The sequence below is a fragment of the Diadema antillarum genome, unplaced genomic scaffold (genome assembly GCF_040938485.1).
Source record: "Diadema antillarum isolate AM-2024a unplaced genomic scaffold, OU_Dant_1.0 scf00000122, whole genome shotgun sequence".
Lineage (NCBI taxonomy): Eukaryota > Metazoa > Echinodermata > Echinoidea > Diadematoida > Diadematidae > Diadema > Diadema antillarum.
The window spans coordinates 1,552,755-1,570,576 of record NW_027271011.1 but is presented as its reverse complement, the minus strand read 5'-3'; the positions used below and the strand labels follow the sequence as shown (position 1 = coordinate 1,570,576).

General features: G+C 35.9%; 1 protein-coding gene across 1 annotated transcript; it reads right to left on the bottom strand.

The window, feature by feature from the left end:
• Positions 1-5,530: 5,530 nt before the first annotated feature.
• LOC139720133 (prostaglandin reductase 1-like) lies at positions 5,531-17,409 on the bottom strand. Its single transcript, XM_071631504.1, has 10 exons — positions 17,354-17,409; positions 15,678-15,810; positions 14,245-14,290; positions 11,746-11,796; positions 10,906-11,073; positions 9,812-9,929; positions 8,972-9,127; positions 7,528-7,633; positions 6,537-6,655; positions 5,531-5,641 (listed from the first exon to the last, which is right to left on the bottom strand). Exons 2-10 carry the CDS (start codon positions 15,787-15,789, stop codon positions 5,531-5,533), a joined length of 987 nt encoding a protein of 328 aa, XP_071487605.1. The 5' UTR covers positions 15,790-15,810; positions 17,354-17,409.
• Positions 17,410-17,822: the final 413 nt, after the last annotated feature.

Below are 17,822 nucleotides of genomic sequence, written 5' to 3'. Positions count from 1 at the left end.
GAGAAAGAGGAAGAGGAAGAGAGCAATACATCATTCTTAAGATAAACAATGACATGGCTGTCATGGCCAATGTTTACATTTTGAGAAGAAAAATATGTGCCTGGACCGTCAAGAGAGTACGATGATCGTGCAGTTTCTTTTTTTCCCTTTGTTTTCTCGACAAAATGGGCTGTTTAACCTCTGAAAACCGTTATTCTCCCGATTCTTATCAGCTGATGTGAGCATATTTTCTTAGATTCAACATTTTCACAAAGGGGATTCTCTCTGAAGAGCAGTCAGTCGACACGCACTTGAATACTCAACCATAAAATTCCCCTTATTGATGATAAAAACTGTCTACCTTCCAGATATGCCGTTGTACTTTTGCATAAGAAATGCATATGAAGCATTTGGTTTAATTCAATTTTATGGCAGGTAGGTCACGAAAGTGATTTGAAATGACACAGGAATGATATTTTACCAGAAATGAAGGTCGGATAGGTGATTGCAAGGAAAACACATCAATAGGCAAATACGTATAGCAGCTGTATAGGGCTACGTATACTTCAAAGTAAATATGTTGTATTAACATTCGACGTCCCGTTAATGGAATCCAAAGGTACCGGGGAGGAAAAAAAACTTTCCACTTTCATTAGAGGAATGGTCTAGTATTGGTGGGGATGAGGATTGGGCTTTTGACTCTTTGGGAGATACCAAGAAACCACTTATGTAATAGTACAGAGCATGTCATTATAAGAGGAATTCAAAGTTTATTTCATGAAAATCGGTTGAGGAATGGCTGAGATATCCAAACACAAAGTAAAACGAAGCGATACTAATTAAAAGTGGGTCCCTCCTTTTATCACAATTGCTTCGTATTGGACATCTCAGTCACTTCAAAACTGATTTTCATCAAATAAACTTGGAATTCCCCTTGGCATTAAAGGTTCTTTCACATTTCATAAGAGGCTTCTCATATCAACAAAAATGTTAGAAACCTGAAGTTAGGTCTCAACCAAAACTATGATGATACCGTCCCTTTAATTCCGACTTGCACAATGGAATTAACATATTTCGTTTATATCCATTAAAGTTCTTTTGACTTTAATAGCCATGACTGTGTATTCATGCGTTTGAGTTTAGAAATAGAAATAGGAATAGGAGTTTAGGAATAATACGAGAGCGACTTTATAAAGTTGACAATCAACGTCAACAATTAAGATGCAATTCACACCTTGTTAAAATCCAGTTAGTAGGATGGAACAACACAACAATAAGGAATCATTAGGAACCTTGAACACTAAAATTAAATAAAGTGAGAAACTTATGGAATTTTGGAATAAACCCATGATTCTTAGTTAATATTGAAAATTATAAAAAAAGTAGCACAGGCTGTCAGTTTTCTAAAGCAAATAAAATTGCAATCTAACGTAGTGTTCCAAACTCACACAAAACATTCATTATTTTAACTTTGACATGGTATATCAAGAGGACTGTGGATGTTTCAGTTTCAGATCCATATTAAAAAAGAAATGACTAAACTATTTCTATCTTCCCAAGTCTCCATTAACTAGCATTTCCTTCCTGAGATTCTTCTATCACTATATCCACATGCACGTGGCCAAAAATATATTTTTATCGTGATATGCTTCTTATATTTATCTTAAGGCCATCTTTATATTGAAGAATAAATGCCATTTAAATGATTGGCTGTGTGTCCACAAAGTTATCATTGCATACACACCAACAGACCTGGGAGCCGAAAATATCGTGTTTAAGGCTTGAGTGGATAAGTGTAAGATAGGTGAATGTAAACAAGATGTGATGAATAACGTGAATAAGATGATCTTTCCTCCGTGGGTATAATTAGACAAATTTGTATCAGTTATACGTCTTTATACGCGAGGATCAGTCAAAGCTTTTATAGCATCTGTGTTAAAGGTACTGATTACAACTGGGAGCAGTGATTTAAAAAAAGAAGAAAAACGTTAGAGAAATCACATGCATATCGTGAGGTCAGTTGTATCTCAAAACATCCTATCCCATATAAAAAATCGCAATAAAGTCTATTAAAACATCCTATCGTTTAAAACAAAACGTATTAAAGCCGAAAATATAAGGAGATATCACCTTTTCCACACTTATTAACAATAAATGAAGAGTTTGTTCGAAAAAACCGATAAGTCCATATTTGCCAAATGGAGATATTTGCGATTAAAGGTCAAGAAAAACAAAGATAATAATAAGAACATTTGTGCTTCTTTTGGCCATAACTTCAAAAATGTACCTTTATATGTAGTGACCAATATATCATTTAAAAGGTATTATTTTGTGCTTTATGACAAAGACCGTACAGTGTACTTCAAAATCTTCAAAAATGGACTTATCGGTTTTTGCAAACAAACTCTTCAAATGTAAACGGTTCAGCCTAGAACATTTTTATTATATATTCACAGTTTGGACATTTAACAATACTTAACATTGATTATACTGATTCAATTTTTGACATTGATTGCTTCTATCCCAAACTCACGAATGATAGAATTATTTTGAAGCAGTAAAGCTGGATTTGTGTTTCATCTGCAAATGGTAGATAATATCTTTAAAATAAGTATACAATTCAGAAACGTAATTCTGAGGAAGATGGATAGACTTTGAAGAAAACTTTAGTCGTTTAAGTACCACTACATTGATATATAAATGCAAACATGATTTTAAGTGATAACATACAATCACACCTACTGTTATTTTAATCGTTTCACTCTGACAAAAAGTCATTCGAATGGTAGTTGCAAAAGAAACCATGATTGAAGTAACGACAATGGAACTGGAAGTCTTTATCTTCGTTCATGTACGTCTGTTTCTCTGTATGTTTGTTTATTTTCCCTCCTTCTGTGCTTTCTTCTGACTTTTTCTTTTGGTCTTAGTTGTTACATATAAAATTCACACTAATACATGCATATATTCATTTATGATGCATACGTTAGAGTGTGTGTCCATATGATTGTAAAAATCTCTGTCAATAGATGTAATATTGTATACATACATACATACAGCTCATATGTATGTATTTACAAATACATATAAGAAAAGGTACTGTGTGTGTTTGTGTGTGTTGTAAATAAACATTGTATACATACAGCTGTACTATTTTCTGTGATCATTGTTACCGGATAACTACGAAACGCGCCAGAAAAAAAAAATGACTCAGGAAGCGCCAGAGGCAAAAAGTCACTCATATTTCGAATCTCGAATCGCAGTTCATGTTTGGGAATTTATAGACTATCTGCAATGGTGAAAGTAGGCCCACAGCAATAGCATTCATTCAACTTTCACATTCAATTACAGCACCAAATTACTATAAGGATCAAGGTAGGTTATTAAGGTTGACGATAAAAATGATTGACATTGCAGACAATGGTCCATCGTTTGTCAGGCACTTCGCCTTTGACTAGACTTTATTTTCTAATTGAAATGAAATCATTTATAAGAAAATATATTGAAATAAGGTGTAGTATTGGCAACTACAACAGATTTTCTATAGTTAAAGTATATATATATATATATATATATATATATATATATATATATAATTGTTATTATTATTATTATTATTATTATTATTATTGTTATTATTATTATTATCATTATTATTATCATTATTATTGACGTGATATCAAGCAAGGCCATTCGCGACTCCCACTCCCCCCGGAACTTTCCCACCCCACTTTTTTTTTTTCGAGTAAATCCCTGAGAATTGTTTTCCAGCCTTTCCGTCAGGAAGTGGCTATCATCTCGTCAAACATCATTACGTATATATCATGTTTATTTTAACGGCCACTGCAACGTGGAACATGTAATTAAAGTGGAAAATGCAACAGTTTATTGTATTTTGTTTCTCTTTACTTTATTTTGTTTCTAAATGATTGACGTTGTTTGAACATTAATGTCTTGATCTTCCTTTGAAAATGTTATTCAACTAAAATGTGTGTTATTTCACTTCCGTTTGTGGATTGTATTAATTTTTGAGAAAAAAAAGTTGCGGAAATAGATTAAATCTAAATTGAATTGAAAATAATAGTATGTCTGTGGTAATTAGTTCGGCCTACAGGTTGCACTGATGTGCATTGTGCTAAATAGTCAAACGGCTAAAGGATAAACTATCTGAAATTCTTAGCAATGCATTAATAGAATGTAACTCATGCCTCAATGGATAAGAAATGGCTGCAAAAGCAAAAACAAATGCCATATTTACACATAATTTTCCTACGAATGCCTTTTACACAAGGCTTCAGCACAGTAGATTTACACGAAACACACACACACACACACACACACACACACACCTATTATACACACAATGCGCTATACCCATTTCAGATAGCTCACTCTTAAAGGGGAAGGCTAGTAACTGATCAGTGGGAATCAGTGGAAATGCTGGGAGATGATTGTTCCAATCCTTATGGGATTCATTCAAGAGTTCATTGTATATCTATTGTTGTGTGAAAATGATTTGCTTCAGAACGGTCTCATATTCAAGTAATGTGCAGTTTAATGCTTCCAGGTTAGCGTCCCTGGTCAGTGACGGAGCAGTAATCTGCACATTACTTGAATATGAGACCGTTCTGAAGCAAATCATTTTCACACAATAATAGATATACAATGAACTCTTGAATGAATCCCACAAGGATTGGAACAATCATCTCCCAGCATTTCCACTGATTCCCACTGATCAGTTACTAGCCTTCCCCTTTAATCTGACGTCTTTCAGTACGATGTATTACCAATCAAGGAAAAAGTACCACAAAGTCGCAACTTCCTACGCAAAGGCAAAACTTAACGCAAAAAAATAAATATATGACAAATGATTGTCTTATCAAGTGAGGATCAAACAACTAGACAAAACCCTGTATACTCCGCATCAAGCACCAAAGCTATGTTGTTTTAACTTGTTTTTTGTCATAATTACGAGAATCGAGTTTAGGAAAGTTATGGCACAATTAGAATGGTTCTTCATGCATTTGTTTTCAGACAGTTGATTTATGTGTTGCTGAATAATTCGGAATACAAAGGACTTTCATGAAACTCTAGAATAATCGCGGTGAACTGTCAGTGACAGACACGCACAAAATGTTGTGAAAAAAGACAGTTAACATGTGATATCCTCGTTTTTTAATAAATCGTCAAGAGGATTCAGGTTAAGACAAAGTGTTAAAGAAGATACTACTTATATCCCCACATTACTAGTTATGTCAGCTCTGACAAACCACAATGAGAAAATTAATCGACAATGGTGGTACCGTGTTTATGTCTGAACATAATCCTTGCCATCATGTCTCGACACTTAACTAACAAATATCATTTTAACGCGGACTTTAACAACTTTGAAATATGAGGGGAGAATGCTCTGACAATGCGTGCTGTGACCTTTAGATCAGTAATACCAATTCCGTTACATCTAAATGTTGATTTCTATGAATAAACGGAGGAAACGAGTTGTGGTGAGCCTATAATCGTAGCTCTGCTGATGAACTAATAGGCTTGTGCTGGGTTAAACCTCCACGATAGCTTTCCCGAAGTTACCGCCAGTGAACAGTCCCATGAAGGCTTTGGGCATGTTTTCGAAGCCTTTGGTCACATGCTCCTTGTATTTGATTTTCCCCTGACGCAACAGAGAGGAGAAATGATAATCATAATGATGGTTATATTGGTAACTATTCTAACAAATTATGTTAACGATAATAAACCAACAGTGCTTCATAAATTCATCATCACAATATTTTTACATCCACGTTTTCGCCATGTCATGTATTATCTGCATGCCATGAGAAAAGCATGCACTACAATCCTGCTATGCGCAATCCCTCATTGGGATGTTGATCACTGTTGATGGTTTGACCAAGATGCAAGTACATGGGAATAATGGTCTCGTTTACCCAGGGAATTACAGCTTCTTCAGTGTGCACTGCGATATCCAAACATTGCCAAGTACCCATTATTCATACACTTGGGACACCGTGGGTAAAACATTTTAGTCCAAGGACGTATGCACTAGGCAGGACTCGATCTCGGGATTTCCATTTGAACGTCGAGAATCTTATCCACTATTATACCACAGCGCATAACGTGATAATAATGATATAGTGGCATAGCCGACTAAGAGATTAACACTGAAGAGAAACCCTTTTTGAATGAAACCCTAAGTTATTAGTGTAAGTGCTGTTGGCCGCTGCAAATCTAACCTAGCAAAGTGGGGGTATATTGAGAATGATGACACCACCTGCCTGTGTGGAGAGGAGCAGACTATGCAACATCTCCTTGTCTGTCCACTTTTACCAGAACCTTGCACACAAGAATTCAGATCTGGCAGCTCTAACGCCCTGTGCCATGCAGTACGTGCATCCAACATTGGATTGGAAAAATCTGACATTCCATTAAGCGTAGTGGTAGAGAGGAAGATCAGCGTTTTCGTCATTACCATAACCCTCGTCTCTACTTAAATGATGGAAACTTGGCCTCCTATTATACCAGGCCATTAAAGTGTCCTCCGGACCTACCTCTTTGACCCACTCGATCAGAGCCTGAAGGGCCTCGTCGTAACGTTTGAAGTGGTCAAAGATCAGGAATCCAGTGATGGTCAATCTGCTCTTATTGATGGCGAGTTGGAGGGACTTAGCTGAAGACAAGACGAAAAGACATACGACGGATAAAAGCAGACCAGATTCCCAGCAAGCCAAGTGTGTGCGATTGTGTTTATAGAGATTATTTATGAAAATAAGAATAGTGGTATTAGAAATTGTAATTGTAATATTCGTTTTTTGTTTTGTTAATGGTAAAGTATAACTTTATTGTGCAATAGCTGATATCTTTTAATGTATGTTTGTATATATTTGAATGTAGTCATGTTGATTCATATAAGATATCCGCAATCTAGTCTGCGGGCAGCAATGGATGTTATTCAATAAATACCTTTCAATCAATACTTTGTAAAGCAATGTTGTATCGAAAAATACTCGCTAAACCTATTATCATAATGTTTGCACGTGCATAACTTTAGACTCTAATGTGTTGCCTATATGAACAGGCGGACACACAGACAAAAAAAAAACCACCATGCACATATCTTTTACAAATACACAAACACATAAACGTACACATAATTATGTGTATCAACCTCTATCATGTGTGTGTATGTAACTATTTTTTTTTTCAAATTATGCCACCATACTCCTCAACAGCTGCCTACAGAAGAAAACTGAGAGTATTCGTACAGAAAAAAATCTTCGCTACAAAATATGAAAGGAATAACTGAAAAATCTACATTCCGTGAGTTTATTTATTGTGACAATTAAATTTACATTGTTTTGCTACCGATTCGAAATACTAAATTTGTCGATCACAGGGAAACTACTAGTCCATAATAATTACGCTTTCTGCATATCGTATCGCTGACATGGATTTATGATCTTCAGTATCTCCAAACCTTGGACAAATAATATCGGCAGATCGCCACTAATCTGACTAAAGGATTTAATCTTATCAGCGAACCTTTCGGGGGTTCAGCGGAGTTGTAGGCGCTGATGGAACCACACACACAAACCCGTCCTCGAACGTTCATGTTGTAAATGACAGTGCTGGAAAACTCTCCCCCAACCTACGAAAAGGAAGCAAAAACAAAGGCACAAACAATTTGTATGTTATTTGGCCCATTAGACCTTTCTCTTAAGAAATCTTCAGGAATGACGCATTCATTTTTTTTCATGATTATTGACTCAGTGACAACTGAGAAGGGATTACTAAGGGATTCTAATCAATAAATTACCACTTTTTTATTTAGTTTTGAAAGTGCATCGGTGCAAACATTCACGTTATGCATTCACTAGGATGACAAGCCATAAAATATCAGTCCATCAGTCCACTTCAGATGATTATGTCAAGCGATTCGGTCATCCCAATTAAGCTAGCAAGCAAACACACAAGTAATTCTAAAAACAAAACGGGTGACCCATAAGTATACATGTGGCTCCCATAGTTTGAATCGGCCATCGGGCCAAATGGATGCACATTATTCCAACGAAAGCCTAAGCTATACATCAAACCTCCAATTACTGGCTTAGAGGTTGCAAAACTGTGCATATAGAGTCTTTAATGTCAAATTGTACTGCGTATTCACGTCTTGCCTATGCTTCAGGTTAAAAGCTCGTAGTGCCATTAGCCCACTTAACTGACAAATTAAAGATGTAACCTGAAAATCTGCTCCGAATGTTTAAACAGACTACTACAGTATTCAACATGACTTTGCAAGAACGGAGATGAATGATGGTGATGATTTCTGTGAAGAAATGCGATTGAAAATAATTCTTTTTTTTCACAATGAAAATAAAACAGTGCGAGCAGACAGCAAAGTAACACTAATCCCAAGTTTCAAAGTAAGGACGAAATTAACTGCATATTAGCCGATCAAAGTTACAGAAAATATATCATTAAAGTCGATGTACATAAATGTTACTAATGATTATGGTTAATGAGTGACTCTGATTTCTGCACTGATTACAACGCGTAACAGTGTTTACAATAAATAATCTATTCCCTGTGGGTTTGGACACCAAAACAAGGATAAAGTGAAAGAAAGAAAAGTAGAAAAAAGGAACTGCACATGACATGCAGGGGTGGATCCAGGAATTCCGTAAAGGGTAGGCGTCTTTACAAAGAGGGCCGCACGTGCCCCCCCCCCCCCATTTTTTCTTTTTCTTTTTTGTTTTAACAAAAAATAAAGAGGGCGCGCGTGCCCGGTGAACTGCCTCTGGATCCGCCAGTGACATGCCACGTTTCTTACAATAATCATAACAATGATGATATCAAATACACCAATGAGTATAACATTGCCCATTATTCATGACCATGGTTTGTGTTTATTCTTGTACATGTATCTTCCAACCATCCTTATATATCAGGTATGACTACAAAAATAGAGAGCGGGTATCCTGCTTACATTGTCAAAGTAACAGTCGACGCCATTTGGCGCTGCTTCTTTGATAGCCTTGTCCAAGTCTTTGATGGTCTTGTAGTTGAGGGCGATGTCATAGCCCAGGTCCTTCAGGTATTTCAGCTTTTCTTCCGAACCCGCAAATCCAATCACTGTGCAGCCCTGAGAAAGAAATGAGTAGTTTTGTCTTTAATAATCTTTGATATAAGCGTTTGGTTAAGGTGGAAATTGGAAGAAAGTCAGCCTTAGAAATGTGTTTGATGTATGTTCTTAATTAGAAATCATAGTGACTTGTGAGATTTACAAAGTGCAATTCGACACCAAGTTCAAATTGATTGTAACAGATTCTAATTAATTGCAATAGGTTGTAATAGATTAAAACTAAAAAGAGCGGCAGAGGTGCCTTCAAAATTAGAGCTAGAATACGGAAGTGTTGAATTTTAGCATTTCATTTCATTTCATTTCATTCCATTTCATTTGTTTCCATGACATGTTTTCATTCTAAAATGACACTTGCAGCAGCTCCACTCATAGGTTACATGAAATATTTATAGCTGATTTTTCCCACCAATCTTTACTGAATTAAGTCGCATTTTTGTTTTTGTATGAAATTAAGACAAAATACGTGTCTTCAGCATTCATTGTCCATGTGCTGCATCAAAAATGTTTTCAGTTTATCCAAAGTTGTTGGTGGTTTTTTTTTTTTCAATTGAAAGATATGGAGAGATGTGATTCGGAACACTCGGACCCTCTGTCGATCTTTGGCTTTGGATTCAATAGTTCCATACAAGTCTTACGGTCATGGGTTGTAGTTTGTTCATTTGTTTTTATGTCCTTCCTCTTTACCTTGATCTTGGCGATCTGACCGACCACTGCCCCGACCGCTCCGGCCGCACCACTGACCACCACCGTCTCTCCCTCTTTAGGTTTGCAGATATCAAGGAAAGCCAGGTAGGCAGTCTTCCTATAGAGTAAATAAAATATCTTTTTGAATTATGCCATTTCATCATATTGCAACAAGAATGTAATAATGATAATAAGACAATAATAACAATAACAACAATAACAACAATAACAATAATAATAATAATAATAATAATAACAACAACAACAATAATCATGATAATGATAATAATTAATCAAGTATGATTAAATATACATACTACTCGGAAAGCATGCAAAATAGGCAGAAAAGAGCAATGCGATTAATATGCAGTAGCACATAATTATACATCACATACAGGTCTTGTTTAGAGAAAACTGCATTTTTAAGTATATTGATTCATGTCAACCTCAGCTGGGTTGTTTAAGGTACAATATAGAAATTAACGCTACATCTACTGTATTTGAAGAACTTTCAACCAAAAGGCGCTAAATCCATTAATAAAGATTGGATTTAGCGTCTTTTGGAAGCAAGCTCTTTGTTTAATGTGATGTTCTAAAAGAATATAGTAATTCATATTTACGCAACAAGGTATGCGAATGATTTTCATCTCCCTAAAAATAGAATTAGTTTTGGCAACAGAAATTTCATGTTTTCTTGTCCTATTAAAGATTTGGATGTCTTTCGATCTTTAATAGCTTTAAATATAAACAGTGCAAATTTTTGGAAATTGGTTGTTGGGATATTTGTTTTTGCATTGTGGTCCTAGGTCCATGTCCCTTAGACACCTGCCCAAGTATACTCAGGAAAATGAAGCGGTTCAATATATCCCCTCACTGAGCTGAAAGGACTGTGTTGATCTCAATTGCTCTTGGCCCAGCTACAGAATAGTTTTCATCTCTTTTATATTCCTTTTTCCACTTACTTTGTTTGAATCACAACCTTATTTCGTTTCCCCCCTTGTTTTGCTTTGCTCTTACAGAAACACTTAAAAAAGTCAAGAGACGGGCAGAAGAGTTTTGCAATACATTGTAGTATGCAAATTCGTATCACCTACCCTGGCATTCCCAGAGTGCCAAGTGCAAGCGACTTCGGCCACGAAGCATCCGGGTACTCCGCCACAATGGTGACATCTTTTCCCTTAGCCACAGACCCGGATGTCCAGCCAGTCTGTGCCTGGACGATAGAACCTTCGGGAACATTCGGGTCTTTGCTCTTCACCACTCTGGAATGTAAAAGCAGGGAAACATAGACTAGATTACCGGAAAAGATGATGTTCAACTTTTCTCCACATTTTCCGCATGTTTCATTTTGCAGATACAGCATAAAAACCAGAGAAATCATTGCATAACTGGCCTATTGTATTGCCTTACCTCAAGTTCTTCTTTAGATTGTTTTAGTAATCTTTATTACAAGTTCCAAAAAAAATATTATCCCATTTGTAACCGAAGTTGGAGAATAATGCCAGAATAGTAATTGATCATCTATAATTATGTTACAAACTGAGTTTCTCATAGTTAGGCTATTAACAGAAATAAAGGCGCCTTGGAAAACACACTTCGTGGCTTGGATAAAGAAGGTAAAAATACATATAAAGATAAATTTCAAGACAATGCTACTGAGTTTTAAGAAACCTTTTCTTGAAAACATGAATTCAAGAATGTCTTTATCTCATGTTTGGGATAAAACACTTTATTCTTCGCAAATCATCTTTATAAAGAGGCTTGTGACGGAAAGAATTTGAAAATATAAAGAATCATGTCACTGTCTTTTGAGTTGATATTGATTCACGTTTTGAAATGAAATGATAGACGCGACTATAATTTGCCATTTATTCCTCGCAAAAACATAATTTACAATTAAGACAGTGAGAAACTTCTAGCGCTGACTTGCTTACTTTGCAATCTGTTCTCCAACCATGAGCTCTCCTTCTTTGATACCCCACACCCTGTCAAGTGAGAAAGAGAAAAGAAAATGAGTATAATTATGAAGAACACAAAGTAAATTGTGATTCCTCCAATGCGTACCCTATACAAACCTAATTGCAAAACGCAAGGTGAACATGATATGGCAGAGCGTATGATTATTTTATTTTTTGAGAGCAGCGTTGCTTAATGTTTCATTGAACACTTTCTTTTCCACAAAAGTGAAGGAAGGAATGTATACGAGAAAAGTATAACATCAAAACAAAAAATGCTGTTATATGCATCCTTAATGACTCCTATTGAACGTCCTATTTTGTTTTTGATTTATATCATTGTGCGAGTAGACTTAGCATTATTTTGGTGGCATACGTGTATGAATTTGCCCCTATATGACAGCTATAGATATAGCATTAATCTTGATGAAATATACAGGAGACATGTAAGTCTGTGATTTCCTTAATGATTTAAGACAAAAAAATTAAATTACGACTCGACTGAGTAATGTATTAGAGGTACATATACATATGTATAAACAAAGGCCATAGTGAACACTACTGCAACGTCTGCGAGTCATTCCTCCGTCACACATATACCCGATAATGCAGCACCCACAACGTACGAGGCCAAGCCCACTTCACTATATATATATACGTTGGGTACATCCGTTGAGTAAAGTTTGTTGAGGATTGATGAAAAGTAGGCCTACTCAGGAAACACTGGCGTGATTGAAACATTCCTCGGTAACAGGAAAACTAAACTAGAGCGGATGTTAAAAAATTTTGTTAATTAATCAACTACACAGAGCTCATGAACGGCGTGGGATTAGCTTCTGTAACCGCAGATGCTCCTTCCGTGTTTGTCAGGTAATGTTATTTCATCTGTTTGCGTTTGTCTTTCCATCACGTACCATACGGACATACCACATCTGTTATTTACTATCTCTGTGTGAAAAGGAATGTTAAAAGGTCGCATTTAATGATATCGTTCAGCTATTATCGCTATGACTCAAATCGTTATAGCAGTACATCGTATTCTATACCTAGATAGAATAGAGATATATCAGGCATTACCAAAAACATTCCCCACTTTTGATCCTTAATATTTCAAAGATTATATCAGATAACACTGATTGAGTTGATATGAGCAATAGCGGAATAGTGTAGAATTTGTTGCAGGTAATTCAAAAATGAAACTATAAATCAGTTTCATTACGTTTAAAATCTATTTTGAGGTTTTGCTCTATTTTGAACAATCTGTTAAAAACAATACACTTAAACTTTGCACAGGGGTTAATTGGTGTGTATAGGGGTGTGTGGTTAACACACAGATAATGGTCCTGAACATTGGCCAGGATTTGAATGCTCTATTATGCTACATATTCATGAGAGATTCCATTATCACAGGTAGTCTTTGTTCATCCTGAAATGTGCACCCAAGCACATGAAATCGAGTGCTTACATTTTTATGCGCATGCGTTTTACCCTTTACTATGAATGTACAGACTAGCAGTGCCCCGGGCAATCCATAATGAACCATTAATCAAACATTCGTGTGCCTTGGAGCAAGAAACCAGAAGCCTAGTCAACAGAGCTCCGAAAAGGTGGTATTCTTGGTATTCATTTCTATTGTTCAGGGTCATTGTAATCACATACTCACATACATCATTGGTTCCTGCGTAAAGTTCAATTTCGTAGAGTTCAAATTTGACTATAACCTGGAACTTACTTTCAAATTAATTTTGATGTTAAAATCACCTCTAACTAAATTGTACACTACTCAGCTATTACTCATATTAGTGACAGTATTATCTGATGTATAGTTTTCGAGCTGTTAAAGATAAAAAAGCAAACGTTCTTTTGTAACACCTAGATTATAATATAAAGAGTGAGTATTCGATTTTGCTATTACTTGTTATCTTCTGTCATGCCAAAGGTAACAAGTACATTTAAGTGTTATGCACATTTTTTTTATACATAAAATATTTATGGAAAAATAAGCGTGGAACACTGGTGCAGTTTCACTTGATTCATTTCAAGTCGAGACATCCGATTAAGAGTCAGTTGGGTCCTATCCTCTATGCCAAAGTGGAAATTATGTAAATGTGGAAATTTTTGCGGATTTTGCGCAACCAAATCAATGATTTTATGTCCATATAAAGTAATAAAAAGCAATATACATAAACGTTTACGTGAGAACATAATATTTCAAGGAACTTTAAATCACATAAGTTTTAACGAAACAAGGATGCAATATCATAATAATATAACTTTGCTTTTCAGATATATAAACAAGAAGAACGTGTTTATTTTTGCATGCAGTTATGTTGTTCCAGAAGTTTATGTTCTGATTCAGCGGAATTAAAAACATGCGAAATTCATCGTACCCGACCGAGCGGGAAAAATTACTTGCGCAAAAATATCCACTTTTACAAAATGTAATTTTGAGACATCAATCTTAACGGTTAGGTTCACCTCATGTATGGATCCACAGACAGGAAAAGGGCTTCCAGTTGGACCTCTGTATATAGTATAGAAGAGGAAGAAAAGGGCAAAGATTAAGCTGGGATGTGTGATGGTTAACACAGGAACAAGAAATAGTTTGATATTTAAAGGGGATGGCTAGTAACTGATCAGTGGGAATCAGTGGGAATGTTGAGGGATGATTGTTCCAATCCTTGTGGGATTTATTTAAGAGTACATTATATATCTACTGTTGTGTGAAAATTACTTGCTTCAGAACGGTCTCATATTCAAGTAATGTGCAGATTAATACCCCGTCACTGACCAGGCACGCTAGCCTGGAAACATTAAACTGCACATTACTTGAATATTATGAGACCGTTCTGAAGCAAATAATTTTCACATAACAGTAGATATATAATGTACTCTTAAATGAATCCCACAAGGATTGGAACGATCATCCCTCAGCATTCCCACTGATTCCCACTGATCGGTTACTAGCCACCCCCTTTAAACTAAACGGTTGTCTGTTTTGATGTTTTGTTCAAGTAACTAAAGTCAATGGACCGTCACTGCTATAGATAGGCCACACATTCAATGAAATAATTGTATATAATTATTATTCCATTACAGTGCAGCACGTTACATGCAGGTGTACACATTCTAGGAAATGTTTTGAAATGGTGTAAATGGTATTAATTATTGTAGACCTATCAAGCTCATGTATGTTTCATAATAAGCATAACCATTTCTCCCGTTCAATTACTATTATGTGGCAAAAGTTGTAGTAAAACGAAATGATAAAGCAAGAGATCCTGTCTTATATCGAAACCATGATCAGTGTATTTATATTATTTAATACTTCCTTTTTGAACTTCTTAACTTGTAACCTTCTTGAAAACGTCTTATCAATAATACTTGGTGAAGGAAATATACTGGAAATTCAAATAATGCTATCAATAGAAATGTGGATTGTTTTTCGTGTCGAGAGCTGGCCCTAGAGATAAATTGCAGTGACTGTTAACTTGACAATGGGCTTTGAAGTGAAAAAAAAAAAAACCTACCCACCAACAATGCCGATGTTAGGTCACTCTGAGTACATTGTCATAATTCGTTCTCCTTGAGCTATAATTTTCAGCTTTCAAAACGGCCCTCATTTCAAAAACAGCGGAGATTTTCAAAAGATTCACTGATTCTTAAAAAACAACAACTATTGAGTGGGGTTATAAAAGAAAACCGTTCACATAAAATCATCAATTTCATCATGCAACTTCTTATTAAATGCATGAAAAAAGATATTATGCCAATTTGAGGTGCATGGTATATGGGCTATTCGAATGCCCTCAAAAGCTAGGTGATTATTGATAAGATGGGATTTAAAAATTGTTTTGTTAACAATCGACCGGACAGTAGATGTTCAATAGCACAAAAATGACACCACGTACCACCGTCCTGTAAAGCCGGCAACTGGATTTCTTCCATTCGGAAGTTGTCCTCGGTTACCGCCCCCTCAAAATCCTTGGCAAGGACGAATTTCTTTGCGACGCTGGCAGCCATTGCAAATAGTTACCACCTATGCTGAAAATACCAGTGTTAAAAAGAATCGAGTTTACAAGCAGAACAATATTTTTTTATATTAATGATATATTTCTATTTTCCCCAGTATGAAGCCAAACATTTATCGTAACTACTATGTAGCAACATTATTCCACAGTCAGTCAAAGCCAATAAATCATTGATTATATGATCACAGTTTTACCACGAATTAAAAAGTAGCCACACTTATAATTTATTATACAACAGTATCAGGTTAAAGAATAATACGCTTGGATGAAAAGCAACATTGAATAGATTGTCCATGGACGTAAACACCAAGCTGAATTCGAACCACGAACCTACTGACTGCGTATAGCTCATACACGTCGGAAAACAGTACTTCATCGATTTCGAAATTACAAATATTACAAGAGCGAGGGTTTACAAAGGCGAGGTAATAGTTGATATGTGTTACAGGCACCTGCATCTTAAAAAAACAAACAAACAAACATCTGTAGTGTTTTATAGATTTCCAAGTTCCTAGAAAGAGAGAGGTGTTTACTAGGCATTCATTTACAATATGCAATTGTTAATTTTTTATCAATATCTTGATGACAGCAGAGTGTCATGCACAACCTAGGGCAATAAAGATATCACTTTTTTATACCAGAGAGAGAGAGAGAGAGAGAGAGAGAGAACGAGAGCTTTTTTTCATACAGTCAGTGTCTTGTTGATGATTCTTAAATAATGTACAGTTGTATATTCCATTGCTTGAAGTTCCGCAGAAGCAAATGTGTCCCTAAATCATGGTATTAAAAATAATACCAGTGCTTTACAGCCTGCAAAGCTTCCAGGCCACTAACCTTCAATTAATGAGACATATCATAGAGTATCAAGAGATTTACGGGCATTAGTGTGCATTTAGCAGGCGAGGCAGTCATGCTTTTTTATCAGTGCATGGACCATATCAGGTGAGCACACATCCAAGATGCAATGTCAACAAAGGCTATAGACTGCTGTACAAGTCAGGGAGAGTGTGAGCACAAAAGAGAAAGATATTTATGACACAAAGCTGAATTTCGCATACGACATAAATTATATCATTAAATTCTAATTAGGCCCCTGTAAGGGTAAACCGACTTAACATTATTGTCAGCAACAGTCAACATACGCTGTATGTGCACAAAACACGTGAAAATAATCTTTAACATAAGCGATTCATAAAAGAGTATGTTATATTTTTTATGTGCGGTATTTACTACTACGAAGAACAACACAATATGATTGTCAATCTTGCACATCAATCTTAAACTGGCGTGCGCAAAAGTTCAGGCAGAGCCTATCGAGACATTTTTTTTTCTCGAAATAACAATAAAAGATAAATAGGAGCTACAGCAACCAAGAATGCTATATTTTTCAGTCGTCTGGTTTTACATTATATCATATTGGTTTACCTAAACACTCTCGGTTATCTTGAAAAAGGAGAAGTATATTTTCAGTGTGTTGACAACGCAATGACTTTGCATGTTTGCTTTTACTAAAAACCGAATATAACCGTGTCACTCTAATGTGTTTGTGTACTTACGTTGATAGCGGGGAGATATTGAGAAAGCCTGCCTGTAGCGTCTCCACACAGTACTTGTATATTCATAAATGTCAATATCGCTGTAAGTGCCGACTCATTGTTTGCTGTGGTAGCTGCATATCATTTTTTCTCCTCTCTCTCTCTACCACTAAACCCACCCACCAACGCATGCTCTCTTTCCCATGCTACAGCACTTATATTCACCTACCATTATTAATCTGCATGATCGTGTCGATGCGAAGCGGCGTGTATTTCCCAGGGTTCTGGTTCTGTCCTTGCACCTGCGCATGTGCACAACGCATTGCGGGCTAACAAAAAAAAAAAAAAAAAAACCCAACAGCAACAACAAAAATCTCCCGCTCCAATTCTGCAACAAATCCCTATTAGATTTGGGTCTTGGCTCACTGACAAAATATAATGTTCCATATTTTGGTACACCGCACATAGGAAACTATTCTTGTTTCAAGTC